The sequence below is a fragment of the Gavia stellata genome, chromosome 17 (assembly GCF_030936135.1).
Source record: "Gavia stellata isolate bGavSte3 chromosome 17, bGavSte3.hap2, whole genome shotgun sequence".
Taxonomy (NCBI): Eukaryota; Metazoa; Chordata; class Aves; order Gaviiformes; family Gaviidae; genus Gavia; species Gavia stellata.
This window is the reverse complement of record NC_082610.1, coordinates 6,965,856-6,983,316: the sequence shown is the minus strand read 5'-3', so window position 1 is coordinate 6,983,316 and position 17,461 is coordinate 6,965,856. Positions and strand designations below refer to the sequence as shown.

At 35.6% G+C, this 17,461-nt stretch overlaps 1 protein-coding gene across 2 annotated transcripts in view; it reads right to left on the bottom strand.

The window, feature by feature from the left end:
- The window catches only part of ANO3 (anoctamin 3), a 197,274-nt gene that overhangs the window by 53,582 nt on the left and 126,231 nt on the right, over nt 1-17,461 (bottom strand). The window contains exons 4-6 of one of the 2 annotated variants that reach the window (XM_059825931.1): nt 10,646-10,648; nt 5,782-5,934; nt 3,257-3,357 (exon numbers count right to left, since the gene is read on the bottom strand). In XM_059825931.1, the coding sequence (XP_059681914.1) occupies nt 3,257-3,357; nt 5,782-5,934; nt 10,646-10,648 (257 nt within the window). The remainder of the gene's footprint in view (nt 1-3,256; nt 3,358-5,781; nt 5,935-10,645; nt 10,649-17,461) is intronic. The other variant, XM_059825930.1, reaches the window with a different exon arrangement.

Here is a 17,461-nt window from a genome sequence, read left to right as displayed (position 1 = left end):
TTTCTGGCCTCCTCCTATCCTTTCAGGTCACATTTCAACCACACAGAGGCCTTGGTCTTGCAGAGTCCTCAGGGTATCCATATCTTTACCACGGAACTCATCTGGGGACAGAGAAGTTCAGCACCAGGGACTTGCTCCTCACTTAGTTCATCTTCTGCTTAAAATTTGCCTGAATCCTTGCTACTTCTGCAAGGTTTATTTTTTATGAGGCATTAAAACAAGCTTATTTGGATACATTATTACAAAAGTTAAAGGTTATTTTCAGTTGATATTTTATCTCCCTCCTCCCCCCTTTCCAACACACACACAAAAAAAGATACTTTCACTCTGGATACTTCTCAGCCTAGAACCATACATAGTTAACAAGATCTGCAACTGCCCATCTGGGCAGTATTTGAGATTGATTAAAGTACATCACTCGCATTAAAGTAACAATGAAATTAATACATTAAAAGGAGTGAGAAGGAAACGTTGCCTGGAAAATACATGGCCTATGTATCTACCAATCTGCAGGCTGTTGGCAGCCTGACACTTGGTATTACTAGGCAGAATTGTAAATGAAGCAATGAAGAATTATTAAAGGATTTTCAGACATTACATTTTTTAACAAAACCCTTCATTCATTCCCTTTAATTGCCCTTAGCTGTTTTGCACAGATGGAGTCCAGCTAAGCTACAGATACAACTAATTTATTCATTACACACAATAATAATTATGTGTCACAAGAGATACTTGTAGACACAGATAAAATTAACCTCTTGTCTGAGTTTCAGAAATATGTAACAGAACTTCATTTCTACTGACAGATCACATACTTAGCAAAAATATCTATAAATTGTTAAAAAAGTGTAATTCAGTCATGATCTAACCTTGGAGCTAACATAAATCCTGTTTGAAACCATACACAAGACAACAGTGATTACCACAGAGTCTTTTGAAATGCTAGAAAAATTTCCTGTTGTAATTGAAGCACTGAGATTCCATCTACATTACATATATGACGTATACTATGTATCTGCCAACACATTTAGGTATAATGCCATGCTATAACAGTTCTAGGATGCTGGGTGGTCCCTTGGGTCAGAAAAAAGCATTTTTACTTTTCAGCAACAGAAATACTTCTTAACCTGTGTAATATGTCTGTTGATTTTGTTTAGATTCCTGGATTGAGCAAAGTGAATCTAAAAAGTATGAGTTGAATTCTTCATGTATTATTCATATATGATACCGACATATGGTATATTTTAGTGACCATAACTGGAAGCCAAAATTTTGCAATGCTGTGCAAAAGAATGAGGGTGTACTGCTTGCCCTGTCTGTTGAATGGAGAAAACAGTTACCTCAGGAAACCAATATATGCTATCCATTTAAGAAAAGTTTGATTTAAATAAGCAAGCTCAAGACTTAAACAAAAGTGCCTTTGACAGAACAAGTAATTAAATTATAAAATGTGTGGTTGCCGGATTTTGTTACAGAAGCATAGATGGCTATTTTTGCATCCATGAAAAGCCATCGGGGGCTAATCTTCAAAGATGAAGACATGAACTCTGCCTCAGCAAGTCTCTAAACCACAGCCTCCTGGAAAGGGAGAGGCATCATGAGACACTGCTCTAGATTTCCTCAGCTTCTGTATTGGACACTTTAGGCTGGCTGCTGGCAGAGCAACACAGACCTTTGTTCTATTCTGCTACGTCCACTTTGTGGTCACAATAAAACTGCATTCAATTTTATTTTTTAAAAGGTAAGGAAAGTAAAGGAATAGCCCATTTGAAATATTCAGGTTTAGACTGCAATTTCATTTAAATTCCTATTAAAATATTTTTAAAGAGAAAATACATGGTGATCAATTTACTATTTCTCACAGTTCTATTATGGAGGTAGAGGTTGACAGTGGGCTTTTTTCCTCGCAGATAAATGTGTTTCATTCTACAGCAAAACCGCCAACAAGGAGAAGCAGCAAAATTTAGCATTTTATGTACTTCTTCCAAATAAAGCGGTATTGCAAAAGTCAGCCCTTTTGTTTTTTTCTGAAGAGCACTACTGATCTGTGAAGTTACTAAAATGATGAAGAATACAAACCATTGCTATATCCTAACTTAATTTTGTGACTTCAACTATCAAAAGCAAGAAAGAACTACTTTTGAATTGGAATTTAGATTGTTTCTGTGTGCGTGTACACATATGCAAACATTTCTATATTTAAAACGCTGACAACTATTATTCAAACTAGAGAAGCTCAAATGGCACTATAATAATATTCTCAAACATATGGAAGATGACTGTTATAGAAACCTTTTTTTTTTTTTTTTATGGGAAGGACTTTGAAGGCTTAATGGGATGATGTGGAAACTCAGTATAGAACTGGCTATTTGAAGTGAGTTTTGAGCAAAGGATGCTTCACGGTGACTGTTTCCGGCTTAGGACCAATGCACGAGAGCCACATTGTGATAGCTGAAATCAGCAGGGACATGAAAGGTAGAACACTTGGCAATTCAAATGAGAAAGGAGTGCTGTAAGGGTATTTTCCGTGAGTCACACAGCTTTGTCATCTGGTTACCACTTCAACTCCTGATGAGGTTTACAGCACGCTAGGTGCTCTGCTCTCTCTGCAAGAATGTTATTAATCGATTTGAAAAGGGACATTTTCTCCTTTAAAAACTTCTGCATTATTGCAGGAGATATCAACTTGTCCTACAAATAAATAACACATTTATTGCAAAAACATATGATAGAATTTGTTTAGCACATAGACAAGGAACTCAGTTTAGTTCATTATTCTACAGAAGAAAAGCTAGAGGACCAAGAAATAAAGGTATCTCGTTTTCTCCAAAGTATGCCAATATGTGTTATATTGGAGACACAGAAGACACCAGCTATTTCTGTCATTTCACTTGCCTTTGGGTAAGACTTCAGAAATACCCTAAAATCATGGAGAATACTTGAGCTCAGATGGACAATACCTGAAACTCTGCCAAGGACATCCAAAACAATGTGGGAACTATTAACATCATTTTCTAAAGGCATATGCTCAATTTGACTTGGAAGGTAAGCTTGAAAACAAGTACCACAGGTAAACGTGAAAAAACAGTGCCTATTATTTGTTTCTCCTCTCCTCTCTCCATATCATCTCCCTAAATGAAATATAAGCATGCCTAGCCACAACGCAGCAAAGAACGCATTTCAGCCTTAAGGTAAGTAATGAAGTTTTAATATTAAGCATTAAATGACAAATAAAAATAATTTCCTTCCACAATACCTGAAAGGCATCCTGATGTTCATTCTTTCTGCGTATTTGCACAATGTCTCCCACGGACAGTGAATTTTAACAAACATGATATCACTGTTTGTAACAGCTGGCTGTGAAGAGCGATAACAAAGAAATACATATTAATAATTCAAACCTCTGTGGCATTCACCTTTCGAAAAGCATTCTTCAGGGTCAAATTCTGTTTTTAGGCCTGAAGTGGCCATGCAAGCCTGAAAACACTCTAAGTGCTCCGAGCTAGACAACGGAAAATTACTAACTTTTTTTTTTTCCTCCCAAACCCTGTAATATGAGTAAACTAGTAACTGTCAACAGGAATCTGTAGGACAGATCATTGCTCATAAACACAGCAGAAGTAGAGAAAGGCTTTATGCAGCATTTTTGACATGGAATAAATGAATTAATTTTAAATCCCCTCAAAATCATCTTAGATTTTGAAGACCATTCTCCCATTTAAGGAGAATAATGCTCAGCTGCTGGAGACATAAGAACAGCTGAGAGAAGGCTGCAGGTCCCACTCCACCAAAACGGTAACTCCAGGGAATGGTTAAATAATTGCGGTATCTGCTATGAACTTATAAATATAATCTCCTTATGAATTGAGATTTTTTGTTAAAATTACAAGGAATAGTCTACACAAATGTTTTTCATCATTAATTTATTTGTACATAAAACAAGAGTTTCAGCATTATAGGTTCCTATATTTATCTTTTCTTATGAACACTTCAGTTCCACGCCCTTCTCCCAGGATGTATTTGCTTGAGTTTTTGTAAGCATGTATTTTGATAGAGTTGAGTCTGATTAAAGCCTCTCAAAAATTCAAGTAATGCAAGGCTTGGTAAGTAAAGGTAAAAGAAAATTTAGTTAAAGGGTTAATAAAATCTAAAATGTTCACAATTCTACCTACCAGTTCCATAAAGTCATATCGCAGTTCAATAATACTACTTCTAGGATTTTCTTTTTCTCAAAACATGTGGATTAAAAAAATACTACTGGAAGACAATTTAAAACACTTGATATCTAGAATTATGATCTTATAAAATAACATATTTTTCCTGAAGTGTCAATACTTCTGAATTGACTCCAGCTGAGCTTGTTCTGATTTCAATAAATATCACAAAACCCGACAAGTTTTTTCTACTAGGCTCCAAACAATTTTTAGAAGCCTTAAAAACAAATTTTAAACTACTGTCAGGTCGGTTATTTATGAATATTCAACATGCTACATTGTCAGCTAGAACTTGCAAGTACTTCAAAACAGTTAAAAGCTCATTGCTTTAACACAGAACATGTAAGCTAATTCTATTGAGTTGAAAAGTATAAATCAGAATGAAAGACACATGAAGTATAGGGGCTTACTTCAGGATAGACTAAATATATGCCTGTTTTATAAGTAATTCATGAAACAGCAAAAACGCAAGGCTGTTTTCCTGGCTTTGTTCTCCTTCCTTTTTACATTAACACTGTCAGTACAGATATTCCAATCACAACAGCAACAATGTAACATGCTTGTGAAATGGTTCTAGATGGACAAATAAAGGCTTTTGCCCATCATTTCACAGAAGGAAACTGAAAATTCCTGAATATCCACCACACTCCACTACAACACAGCAAGAAAGAAAAAATAAAATGCAAGCCAAACCACAATTCCCTATAATTTATTTTTTGACCATGCAAAGAACACCTTGTTTTTAATATATATTTAGGAGATTGATTGTGAGCACCTAGACACAAACATTAATCTATCTCTATGGTACCAGCAAGTGTATTAGGAGCCTTGAAGAGATATTAACTTGGAATTTTGGGAAAACAGACTATAACAGATAGGAGTTAAGATGACAAAATTACACTCATGAAACTAAAAAAAAAAAAATACTCAAAGTTTTCAAAAGTTTCAGTATTTAAAACGAAGGAGGAGGGATTTGACAGTGAAACTTTGCACTCTTTGTAAAATATTAATTTAATTTTTAATACTATTAGAATAGCAGGCCTTTTTTTTTTTAAATCTATTCAAGAAAATTCAGATGTCTGAACAGTAGCACTTAATTTGTGAAATAGTCTACCTCAAAGAACCCAGTGCAGATTAAGCCCTGTAAGCTAGAGATGGATTAACCTGACATTGAAAATCTTTCTCCCTTTAAAACCAGAGACATTTAGTTTGATGCATTCTGCTGAGAGACACAGAGGTTATATATTAAAGCAACAACATGAATTACTGAAGCTTCCTCTGTTTTGCAAGCATAAGGAGCTGGAAGTTTTCCCTCTTACTACACCTGCTGAAATTTAAATGTAACTATACTTTGTGGGTACATGCGTGTGTGTCTATGCATACCAGCATGCATCCCCAAAATGTGTTAAACACACACTATCAAATGACTGTTATTATTAATTTAATAGCATTAAACAAAGCCTGACTGGTAAGGCTTGTAAGATTGTCAGGAATCATTTATAAATCCAATAAAAAGTATGACAGTATTATAAAGTTTTTCTTATACCACATAAGCTACAAGACTCACCTCTCGTTCTAACATCAACCCTTCTGCTCTCAAATTCTTCTCAAACGTGCTTCTTTTTTCTACCTGTGGACTTGACTTTTTGTAGACCAAAATGTAATCAATGCGTTTTTTGCCATCTTTGAAGAAAAGGCCTGATGATGCCATGGCATCAGTCTGGAGAAGATAAAATAAAAATACACTAAATGTGACATTCATAACAATGAAGTGCTCCATCACGAATTCTGTGTAGTACAACTTTTCCTAAAGTATGGAAATGTTCTTTATATATTCATCCTGTGCATATGTGGACAAGTCACAAGAACAGGCAGCTCATATGCATCAGTTGCTCAGGATTTCAAATTGGTTATAACAAAACAAAATAAAATAGCTCCACAAACCCCATATTCTAGCTATTTCTTTCAACTGTGGAAAAACCTTAAAATTATTGTATGGTGTATATAGATATAAAGTTCTGCTAATCCTTTCTTTCCAGTAGGAATTAATAAAATTTAAAGACAAGTACATTAAACCAAGTTTCCCAGCTTTGTATCTGGGCAAATTTTACAGAACAAACATACTTGTATTTTCTGCAAAAGAGAAATAAATCTAAAAAATTTAAAAAGAAGCACTATTGATTGGAATGTTTTTCTGGATATTCCTGCTGAAGTGTTTTTTCAATGTCATGTTAGCAATGTTTAAATCTTGTCTTGTTCCTTCCCACCATGCTTGGAAACACCAGGAATTCTCTGACCTTGATATGGCAAACCCTGCTTTACATGCTGCTGCTGAAAGCTATTTTTGCATTTTGTGTTTTGCATGATTCAGAATAGACAGTGACTAGATCAACGGGTGTCAGACTATGAAGACTTTGAAATCCAAAAAGGTAAACTGAGAAACTACCATCATCTTCTGGAGAATGCAGCACTCAACACAAACTTCCCAGAACAAGTATCTTGCTTCGAACTAACATAACATTACCCCCATACATATGGGACCAGAAGTCTATGAATACTCTATCTTTTAGCCCATAGGATGCTAGTCTTTGAAATTCATCCTATTTGCATTGTTTGATGTGAAATTTGTAATACTTAGAGTTATATTCACTAGTTACACACTCGGCTGATAAATAGAACCAACTGTTAGTGCACGATATCAGCAGTATAAATACTGGACACCGTCTCACTTTTTTTCTACATGGAAGGTTTTTCTTACTCCCACATACCTCACTGCCAACTTTCTATATATTTAGTGCTTCTGAGAACTCCTCAGTCAGCAAAAACTAAAGTTTTCTGACAAGAGTCGTCGTCTTTCTTTCTTCTCCCAAAGCAAAAACCAAGGAACAGTCATTCTCAGACCACCTAGTGTTAAAGAAGTGCATCATCACACATCTGGGAACTTTAATTACATTAAGCTTCGATTTAAGTACAATTAAGCTTCTTTTTCCCCTCAGCAGCTGGTGATGGCATCAATTGTCTGTCTTTTCAAAACTGCCCATAAAAGCATTCTGTTACCTGCTCCAAGGTACACACCTGCTTACGTATTTTATTAACAAGTCTGTAAATACAAAATGAGCGTTAGAAGTCTCAGCTTTGTCACGCTTGGCTAGAGTTATGCTGTCACTTTCATCCTCTGCTTCAAGTGCAACCATCCAGATATGGAAGCAATTTCAGTCTTCGGAACATAGGAGAGATGCAGTCAAATCCCTCCAGGCTAAGCTGAAACTAACCTGAGTCTTCTACTACCTGGGTAAAGGTTTTTATTTCTAAGCATAAAAGGTGGTATCCTTTTATTTCCTCCTTCAATTGGCATTTGTCATCTTCAGAATTTCCTATTTGCTTCACGTGCAACTGGCTGTGAGACGTGTAACTCACTCAGGGCTACAGGCCACAGCGCAGAGATCAGGCGCTGGGGCTTTTGGTGTACGAGTGCTGGTTGATCCCCGCCACGCTGGCCTTCTCCTGTACGCCCAGGCGGCTGCTGCCTTTCCTCCCTCACACAACAATGGATAGTGCAGAATTCAGAAACCTCTGAATACCTGCCCTTAGCCTAACTGAGGGGAAATGCTAATTTAAGATGGGGAAAGAAACAAGCCCAATCACAGAAAATGTAACATGAACTACAGTAACTAATACATTATAGAATGTGATTAACCTGAATTTAAGAATCTATCTAGAGTCAATTATACAGATCACCTACATACCAAAAAAATTCTAAAAACTAAAAAAAACCCAAACTACTAAACCTCGAGAAAAGAGGAACAAAGGCAGAGAAAACAAAATGTCCAATGTAACCAAGTGAAACAATATGGAAACTGGAAAATAATTAGGAGAAATGGACAGCCATAGGAAGAATAATTTTCTAACCCTAAATTATTTTGGAAGTTTGTTGAGAACAGGAAATATCTTTTCCTTTTGCTTGGCTTTTGACTTCAGATTTTCCTTTTTTACTCCCGTGAGAAATTAAGTTCAATATAACAGAAAAAATAAGGAAAATAATTTATCAATCTATTGATCAAACATTTGTTGAAGAATAGCATACCCTATACTCTATTAATTTATTTTTTATACATTCTTTTATTTCTATTTATCTCAAGATATTCAAATAAATAGCATCTGAAGTCCAAAGTAAGGAAATCAAGATTGTTAACCAAGATTAGTGCACTGAATATAGGGTCGGTCACCCACTTAAGAATTCTGAATGGGGATAGTACTAAAAACATTAATTTTAATTCTTTTTTTTAAATGTCATAGATGTAATGATCTAAAGACACAAGACACAGAGGTTTGAAGGTGAGGTAGTAGACAAAATATTTGAAAGTGCAAGTTTCAATATGCAAGTTTTTGAATACCCAAACATTTTCAGGTTCAAGACACAAGCAATGAACCCCTTCTTCAACAAGGAAGAATTCCAGCACACAATATTTCACAAAAGCAGACGAGAGCAGACTTCTGTGGTCCATGAAGCAGGCAAATCACATACAAAAAACCTGGCCAAAATTCCCTGAAAGGGGAGATCTGGAACTTCTCTCATACAATTTCTGCTCATGCAATTACTGTACAGACATGATGCAAGTTAAATCTACCTTTTTTTGTAACATACTTTAACCTTTCTTTGGATTATTATTTCTGGCCTTTCTTTTCCCATTTCTAAAACATCTGCTTTACTTCAGTCTTGGAAAAACATGTTTTCTTTCTCAGATTAACAACAGTATGCAAATATGCCCTCAGATTCATCTGCATCAAATAGAGTTATCTGGGGGCAACGTTCAATAAATAATGAGCTGCGCTGATAGTAGAGAGAAATTTTCCATCTGCTCATCTCAGACCACTTTCAGAGGAGTACTGCCACAGGTTGAGATGCATGACACTGAAGCCACCTACCACAATCATGCAGTGAACCCAACCTATACTCTATCGATTTCAGGACTGATTCACTTTAAGGCTACTTGCACTTTTCTAGTTTCACTTTAGCGTAATTCTCAAGCAACGTTGACCACCTATATTAGCAGGAATACCTGTGCCAGTAAAAGAATGTGATGTAGGTGTTTTTCCAGTCGATCCGAAGGAGCTCCATAATGTCTAAGCAGAACAGGGAGCAGTAATTTCAATTAAACCTATGAGTCAAGGTATTTTGGCCACTATCTACACCCACCACAGCAAATCAGTCTTTTAGTACAATGGGCATTCAGGCAAAAGCACATTTATTATTTATCTGCTGTTTTGGACCAATAAATCTCTGATTCATTCTTTCACCTTTTTTTCGACACAGGGGAAATGCCACCTTCCTCCTCTACTCTTTTTTCAGATTTCTTCTTTCACCTGGAAAATGTGTATAAAAAGGACTGATCAATGTTTGTTTTTCTCTCTAGTCCTCTTCATCCTCTCTGTCCTCTTGGTTTTCCAGATTTTCTGAAACAGTATCCACCTGATCATCTTTCCTATACTTACACACATAGGAAAACTACTTTTTTGATTTGAGAAATTCCTTTTAGAATATTGCTATACAGTTCAGTTTGCAGACCCATTTTAACTTCACCTCGTTCTTCCCAAGTCTTTAAATACAAAAACTTTAAATCTTATCTATTCATGTAGTGAGGCTGTGAAGCGCTTCTTCACTCAACAGTAAACTTGTTCGTAATGCAGATTCGTAATACACTGGTTTGCATCAGAGTAAAATACTACGTAAGGCTTTGCCACTACAGATGTGTTGCAGTTCCTTGGTTTTCTTTATTATTTGCCATCATTTTTCGGTTGATTCATAGCTTGTGATTATTATAACAAAAAACGTGACAAACTGCTTCAAAGTCTGAAACAGTGTAAAATTCAAAATGCTGACATTATTATACAACTGAAGTTTACAGTTTACACAAGAGAAAACAAGCTGATCAATTTAACCTAGAAAAAGAAGCTTTCGCTCAACCAAAAAAAGTGAAACAAAACTATAATGCAAATATTTTGCAAAGTTATAAAATGAGTTTACATTTCTATTCAAATCTGGTACAAGCAGAATTTCCTTGGATTTAACCATCATGGAGGGATTTTTCAATAAGCTATTTTTCATATTCTAATTAATAAGCAATGCCCTCTTTACGAAGTGGGAACAGCTGTTTTATAGGGTCTTTCTCTCCCCAATGAATTAAAATAGCACAATTAGCAGAAATTATAACTATTTCAACTCCACTGATTTCAGTCTACTGTTCTGCTCTCTAGATTAAACTTTTGCCAATTTTTCACCCCATACATAGAAACATTCTAGAAGATGAGTCGGAACCATTCACAAAATAGGAAGCAAATTTTAGGTTCATGTAAGAGTAAATGACACGGTACAGTAGGCTTCAGGTTTGCGGTATTTTGTTAATAGTAAAACCACTAGCAAATTTTGAAACGTCCTGAAAACTACTGCAAAAGTACACTGTAACATAATATATCAGTATACTTTCTTTTTGTTTCCACTTTATACCAGTGAAAAGTTTAAAGTTAATGAATAATGTGTACTACCTAGGTAAATTCAGAAGTTAACTAGAACCAAATGTAGATACAACATATCTGTTGTAACCATCCATTTCACTTTCACTCAACCATTGACAAGCCTCAACAAGGCCAACATGTCAGCCTTTAAGCGCTTCCTGTTAAAATCTCTATAGGTGTATTCATTTTTATGAATTTTAATTTACTATTTATTTGCTTGTGGATGTGTGATTTTTAGACCAAATTGTTCTCAGACACAGGCATGACCATGAGGTATCTAAGTACACAGAAAGAGAGCCTAATGGGGCTGTGGATACTCCCTCTCTCCCTCGCTTACAATTTCGAGTCCTCCGGTTCACATGGGGACGGTGCTCCAAAATTCTTCCTCTCTACCCCTTTCCCAAGCTTATTTACTCCATATTGCAGCTTTATCTGCTATATCACAATTGCATTTCCATAAATACCTCACTGAACTTCATTACACTGGGCATAACAGTGAGAAAATCCTGCTATTTTTTTAATCAACAAACGAATTCTCATTGACTTGTCCAAATATTTACAACTTAAGTTGTACAACAACAAAACCTCAAGTACATTCAAACCGCTATGAAAGGTTCTCTCTGATTTGCTTATACGCAAAAGCTACAAAAAGAAACCTGTCTGAGAGAGCGCGTGTACTAGGAAGCACATCTGATATTTGCCTCTACCACTAGCCCAGCGTTCAGCCAACTTCAGCTCTGGTTTCTATGTATTTGGTAACTTTCCACAGAATTCCTCTTCCATAACTTTGTCCAGCTGCCCCCAAATCCATGTAATCTTTCAGATTCCCCAACACCTTTTACAAGGATTTCCACAGCTCATTTTTGGGAGAGCCACCTCCTTTTCTTGGTTTGAATTTGGGTCTAAGTTAGCTTTATTTGATGCTTCATGGCTATAATTCAACAAACAAATACGTGTGGTTTCTTAAGCTGTGTAGGACCTTATAATTACTTTATCACAATTAATGAAACTATTTGACTCAAATATCCCTTTAAAAGTAACTGTACCCCTAATGTACATTATGTAAATGAAAAATTACTGTTTTGAAAGCAATCGCTATTCTTTGTCCAAACACGTACAGTCCTCCTCTTATAACAGACTTTCTTACTAAACTTCACAATTATCTACAGTCAGACATGGCCTATTAGTAGAAAATATTAATGTAGAGGAAATACTAATATGTTAATGATTAATATACTATCATCTTATTATGCATATGCTATATATTGCAATAGTATATTATAGTATTTATAGAATATTAATAATACAAAATATTGACTATTTTGTAGACTAAAGTTAGATTTTAATATTCAACCACACTTAACAGCATTCCAGCCAAGGCAAAAAGCTCACCTCTTATAACATTCACCTTCACAATACAAAGGGATCCCTTTGGTGGAGTTCCACTTTCTCATCTTAAGCTTGCTTCTTCAATTACTACTCATCTGACCACCGACCAACTTTTGGAAATAGCCTTCAGCACTTTGCATTGTGTTACTTATTCTAGGGGATTAATTAAAAAGCCATTTGAGGACTCTTAAATTATGCTGGCAATGTTTTATACAACGAAATAGTACAGACAACTGAGATCCCAATCTATGAAGCTTTACTTCAACCTATTTGATTCATCAACTTGACGTCTACTTAAATGCATGTCATTATTGACTCTGGTTGGAATAGCGACAAAGAAATTTTTATTCGGGGAAAATTTCAAAGTACTTCAGTGTGAATTTAGCCTAGGAAAAGCTGCATTATTAGATTCTGCATGTGTTAATTTTAATAAATAAATTTATTCTAACTTACTATCAACATCCAGTAAATCAAGTCTGATATGAAAGAAATTGTCTGTACAATGTATATGTACAAAATTGAAGGGCAGGGAACAAGACCTTTAATAATTACATTTCATGATTTGCTTTACAGTTTCCTGAAATTTGCCAGCAATAGCAATGAAAACGAGCATGATTTCTACCTATTTTATACATATATACACATAAACACAGAGGCTGACAACTCATTATTTTAACATTACCTGTTAGTAGTTTGCTGCTGATGCACTTTGTAAGTTGCTTTAGAATATATCTAAAAAAATAGTTTCATCTACTACCCTCACAATCAACAGTTCTAAATAAAACATCAATTAAAGCACAACACAAGTGCTAGTCTGGCAGCATGCACAGAGTGCACTGGACTCAGCCCGGAGCAGGTTATTCTGACCCAAGGTACACACACAGGGAGAAACAACTTTTACATTGGGATGTTGCTCAGGCAGGGAACAGCCTGTGTTTCAATTTCTGACTTCAAGGACTATCGTTTACTTAATAAAAAGGAATATAAGGAAGTTTCATATTTCTATGAACATACAGAGAACATCAATTCTCAGCCATGATCGACAACAGGAGCATTCACTTACGTTAAGTGCCAACTGATAGAGTACACAAGAATCAAGCCCCCACAGCACAGTATGTTTATTTTGCCTCTACAGTAGACAGGATGAAGATCAACTTTGCTCCAAGCGGGTGCTGCAATTTGGATTTAGATTTGTAAAATTATATAAAGAAAAGTAAATATACCAACAGTCCAGTGTCTGGGATCCAAAAGATACAAGGACGCACACAGCTGGGCCCCAAGATTCTTGTCTTACAATTTGGACCCCAAATTTACTAAATTTCTCTCCCCCAAATCTTTTTATTTCAAAGTAATGATGTTTAGAACAAAATTAATTTCCTTCCTAAGACGGTGTGGGAATTCTGACAGCTAAATGTGCTAGAGAAAAATCATTTTGATAAACTCTCACCAATAACAAAGCAACATATTAAAGAGAGACTTACTCAAATGTCTTGGGTTTTTTCCCAGGGACACTATAAGAGAAGGGAAGAATCCACCAGTAGAAAGTGATGCTACTACTGGAAATGGAAGCACTGAGTCCCAACATCACTGCTCCATAACAGCACCACCTCGCCAGTAGCATTTTTTAGAGACAAAGATGTAGGGAAAAGTTGTAGGACCAGAAAACATTTGAGGAAGAATGAAAGACAAGTAAACAGACTTTCAAATTTATTTGCTTCCTTGTGGAAACAACAACATGTTCACTGACCTACTGCTGCCACATAAAACTTTTGTAAACACCACCGTAAAGTTTATTAGCATGGAGTCTTACAGCCCAAACAGGACTGTATAGAATGTCCCACAAAATATAAAATCACTTTGTACACTTGCAAGGAAAATCAGCTTGGAATGGAGGAGTAAGAGGAGGAGAATGAAGCTTACAATGCAAAACACACTGGGTATCAGAGGTGGGGCAAGGAACAGCAGTTTTCTGTCTCTCTTCATTGCCTTGGTCTTTAAGAGATGCTTTAGAGATGATAATGGATGAGTTCAGGGCTATTAAATCACGTATAAGACAGAAGTAGCCATGGAAACAATTTGAGGAACTAGGGCAGGAATCTTGACAGAGGTAAACTCTGATGCGTGAAATCCTTGGGCATGGTAACTACCTAAAACTGCAAAAATCTACATGAATAGCTTTCCTGTTCTAACTCTGAGTAGAATGGTTATTTCTCATAAAAGAAAACTTTCTTCCAATATAATTTATTATTGTTCTTAGAACTTCATATGATGCTATTAAGGAGAGCGATTACTGGCTGATTCATGAAAACCACCTCGTTTATTTTGATTACTAATTCTCCCTAACGCTGCTACCATGAACTTTGCATTAACATCTTCAGCAATACTCACACTGAAGGATGCCTCTATTTCAGTGGTTAGTGCCTACGTTCAGAGCTTATGACTCAACTCTCACCTTTAACTATTTTCTGGAAATAAATACATTTCTGATGCTAACTACAATGGGCTTATTTCCATGAACAAAAGTGAGATTCCTAATAAATGCTTGCTTTCTTTCAGGATGTTTCAAAATCAAACCTGGGACCCCAACAAGGTTACAGACTTCTTAAGTTACATGGAATTAGCTGTGAAAATATTTTCAAGGATTTAACATAGTACTAGACTCATTTTTTACATTTAAAAAAAAATCATACTCTGATTAAGAATACTCTAAGGTGTGCTTTATGAGAAATTTTCAAAGCACACGGCTAAATCGGCAATCATCTTTTTGTGTTTAAAGGGTTTTGGAATGGATAAGCCAGAAATAAGTTTATTATATTCATCCTTTCAATTACTTAATTCCAAAAATATAGATTGAATTAAGTATATATTGTTTTGGGGGTTTTGTCTTTTGCAAATAACCATGAGCATAATAACCTAGGAAACAAAATTGGGGACATATTTGCATATGCAAAGATATCCAAACTATCTTGGGCATCAGAGACAACACAGCCTGCTTAACACGACAGGCTGCCGTAATTACCTACGCTAATGTATTTCTGTGCGTACTACACTGTACTGTGCAGAACCTAGCTGTTTTCTGAACAGAGAGGAAGACTTCCAGAAATATCTGACCTTCCCAATAAAACTGGAGTTTAACTTTTTAGGAGTAAACTAAAGAATTAGTAATTATTTTCTTTTCTTCACAGAGGACTTCTTTTTCCCATTTTCATTCTATTCAGACTTACAGAGTAAGCATGAAAAATACATTTGTATATAACATGAAAAATACATTTTGCTATCGGAAAGGAGTAGCTTTAGGTGATCTTATGCAAAATTTTGTAAGTCTGTTCAATGTTACTGTATGAGGAAGCGGCAATGGAGGACGTTTGGAGACAGGAGTAGGCATCCCATTTTTAATACTTAACCACTTCTATTTGCTCTTTAAGTCTAATAGGGAGGCCTTAAGAAGCATACTGACATGACCACTAAGAACTTTTCTTTACGTGTTTATTTTTTAAAACTTTCATCTTTATGATAAAATTACTTAGTACTTTCCCTGCATCGCCTGAAACATTTTCTGAGCTTCCCCCGCCTCGCCCCCCCTTTTTAAACAAAACCTCAGAGAAGATGAGAGCCATGCACTAGAAGCATAAACATGAAGTTAACTTTTGTTGCACTTTACCATGTCATTCTATTCTGGGATAATGATTTTATCTGTTATCATTCCTTTGAAACTTTATTTACTTCTGTGTTATTAGACTGCATTTGTGGATTACTCCTTATCTATCAGGCTCCCTTTGCTATTCTTCTTTCCATACACTGTTGTCAGCTGACAACATCTTGGTCTTATTTATACACTAAACAACTTTTATTGCCAAACCTTCTCTTTCAGCACACGTGCCTGACTTCCACTGAACACAGGAGGAGTGAAATATGAATTATGAGTGAAATAATTTATGTGAAACTAGTGATAAATTGACAGGATTGGAACATATAGCACAAATCTGTGTGACTCCGAAAGTCATAGACTTAAACAGGAAAAAATGAAAATAAAAAATAATTCCTGCAAAAGTGTGGAAAATAAAACATTAAGATTGAAGAACATTTTTATTTTGCAGATATTACATTTCATTTATTCCATTTTTCAAACCCACCTACATGAAATTCTGTAAGCAAAATATTTGTTTTGCAGGAGAGAGAGAAATAGATATGTTCAAAATCACAAAGAATCTAATAAAATGCCTAAACAATGTATTTCAGGTTTTCACCTGGTACATTTATCCTTTAATAACCACTGTAATAATCTACACTGAACATACTGAGTTTTGCTCAACTTATAATGAATTTCCAGCAGTATGGCCAGCTGATTAGATACAATTCTGCATACGTTTTGGCCAATTGCTTATTTAAGATCTTACTTAAAATTCCTCAGAAGTTATGTAACATTTCCGGAGACAGAAAGCGTTTTAGATCCTATCCAACACAAAGCCAGCCTGGACATGCAAATTATAGCGGATATCAGTGGATACCAGAAAAAGGCAGTAAACTAGGCTACTGCATAGGCAGCATTTCTTTATAGTTCCTGAACCCATAGTGATAACATGTCAACTTTGTTCTAAAAATCCTTTCTTTACCTTGCCAGATAGCAAACTACGCTACCTAGATAAAAGATTCATCTGATAAAAAATTAATCAGATTAAAGTGAGTAACAGTAATGTAGTGAATGAGAGGAAATGGAAGTGTAATTTCTCAAATATTCCTGTCTTGCCACTATACACCTGATAGTGATTGGTACAGAAAAGAATTCACTGCTACTGACTTCGCTGCTTCTCTGGACAAAGGTTGCTTTCCATTCAAGTGATAAAGTCTGTTTAGCCTGCTTTCCTTTCTTAGTGAAACTAGAACATTTCAAACATCAACTTTGCAGTCAGGGACTTTCTCATTTCCTACATTTCCCTTGCAATAGCAGATACTACTCATGCCATACTTTGGTCAGCAGCCACTTGTTGGCATTGTTCCTCTGCGTGAGACCCCTTGGCAGAATCATATACATGAATTCATAAATCATATACATCATATACTTTCTACACAATCTCAACAGCAGTTGGTGATGAAAAGACAGCAGAGGTGGATAATGAAGACAACTTTTTAACGGGTCCGAACGACTCACAATTTTGCAATACAAAATCTGTGGATTCTGAAACGATACCAACCTACACTAAAGGAGATTATGAGTTAAAAATCATAATCAAGGAAACGAGAAAAGTAGATTACTATCAAGACGAATGTTGGCATCCAGACACTCTGTCAAAATTATCTGATGTTTCTAAAGCTTTAAAACTGCAGCAATACAAATCAGATTTATG